The sequence below is a fragment of the Octodon degus genome, unplaced genomic scaffold (assembly GCF_000260255.1).
Source record: "Octodon degus isolate 3935 unplaced genomic scaffold, OctDeg1.0 scaffold00007, whole genome shotgun sequence".
NCBI lineage: Eukaryota > Metazoa > Chordata > Mammalia > Rodentia > Octodontidae > Octodon > Octodon degus.
The window spans coordinates 18,655,022-18,656,289 of NW_004524583.1; the positions used below are offsets into that span (position 1 = coordinate 18,655,022).

Below are 1,268 nucleotides of genomic sequence, written 5' to 3' on the forward strand. Positions count from 1 at the left end.
CAGGAAAAAAAAATCTCTTACCTGTAGTTCAAGTGGCTTTTCACTACTTTGAAGCAGAAACTGAATTTCGGAGACTCTTCTAGAAAATTCTGATGTTTGTTGTTCATGCACTTGCAACTCTTCCTAAAACACATAATTTTAAAGAGACAAATCTTTTTATCTGATACCTTCTTTTCTGGCAGCCATGGACTATTGCTGATCTACAGAAGCTCTCCGTGCCTTAAAGTTTTCCTAATCGTTAGTTTTTCACAGAGCCCTGGGAGATTCCAGCTGAGGCTTGGACTCAGGGAATCATCTGAGTTTTAAGACAGCAGAGAGGGGAAGGCCTGTGTCCCAAGGACCCTGGCCAGTGTAACGGCACTGTTCCATCCCTTAGCTATGGATATGTAAATTGTGGCACCAAAATTTTGGCAAAAATTGGACCAGAGCCCAACCACTTATAATCTTTAACTTCAGATTTTTATACAACCTGTAGTTCAAGATACTTAAAGTCTACTGAAGTGGTTTGTTTGTATTTAGGGAATATGGCTTTACTTTATAATTTATCAGTGAAACTGGACAATCATCCCACAGTTCAAAGCTTTTTCCAAATGTACAAAAAGATGTGAATTAAAAATTGAATAAAATATTAAGAATTGGGATAAAAGGAGACTCGAAGCCTTGCCTTGCTGTACAACAGTAGTTTTATATTACACTGAAGCACATATAATTGTCCATTTGACTATTTGCTCACCTACGCCATTTTATATGGTATAAACTAATAAAATGGAAATGAGGCAATTAGAAAGAATTATTTCTAGGATTAAAGGCAATAACTCTGATTCATTCCAAATGCTAAAACCTAAGATTACTGTTTTAAAAGGAGCCTTAAAAAAAACAAAAAAACCAAAAAACCACTTTGTAAAGATACTGATGTTCTTGGGTCCTACCCTTTAAGGGTCTGTGCTCATGAATTTGGTAAGGGGTTAAGAAGTCATCTGCTTTATAAATAAAGTTTTATTGCAACCCAGCTACTTCCAGGACTCCTGTACTACCTATGAGCTTCATGCGACCACAGCAAGGTTTAACTGTTGTCCTACATGCAGGATGTTCCATGAAGCTAAAATATTTATTGTGGTCCTTAAGAAAACTGCTCCCGAGGTCTGGACTACCTCCTGGGAACATGTTGTCACTTTCTGCTAGGAGTTCTGCTAGGAGTTAACCTTTTTTATACTACATATCCCTTTGGAAATTTGACAAAATTTACTGAAGTTTGCAAAGTAATATTT

General features: G+C 36.8%; 1 protein-coding gene across 1 annotated transcript in view; it reads right to left on the bottom strand.

Annotated features, from left to right (window-relative positions):
* Syne2 (spectrin repeat containing nuclear envelope protein 2) overlaps positions 1 to 1,268 on the bottom strand; it is a 225,010-nt gene that overhangs the window by 174,887 nt on the left and 48,855 nt on the right. Inside the window, exon 18 of the mRNA XM_023702960.1 lies at positions 22 to 123. Coding sequence (XP_023558728.1) covers positions 22 to 123 — 102 coding nt within the window. The remainder of the gene's footprint in view (positions 1 to 21; positions 124 to 1,268) is intronic.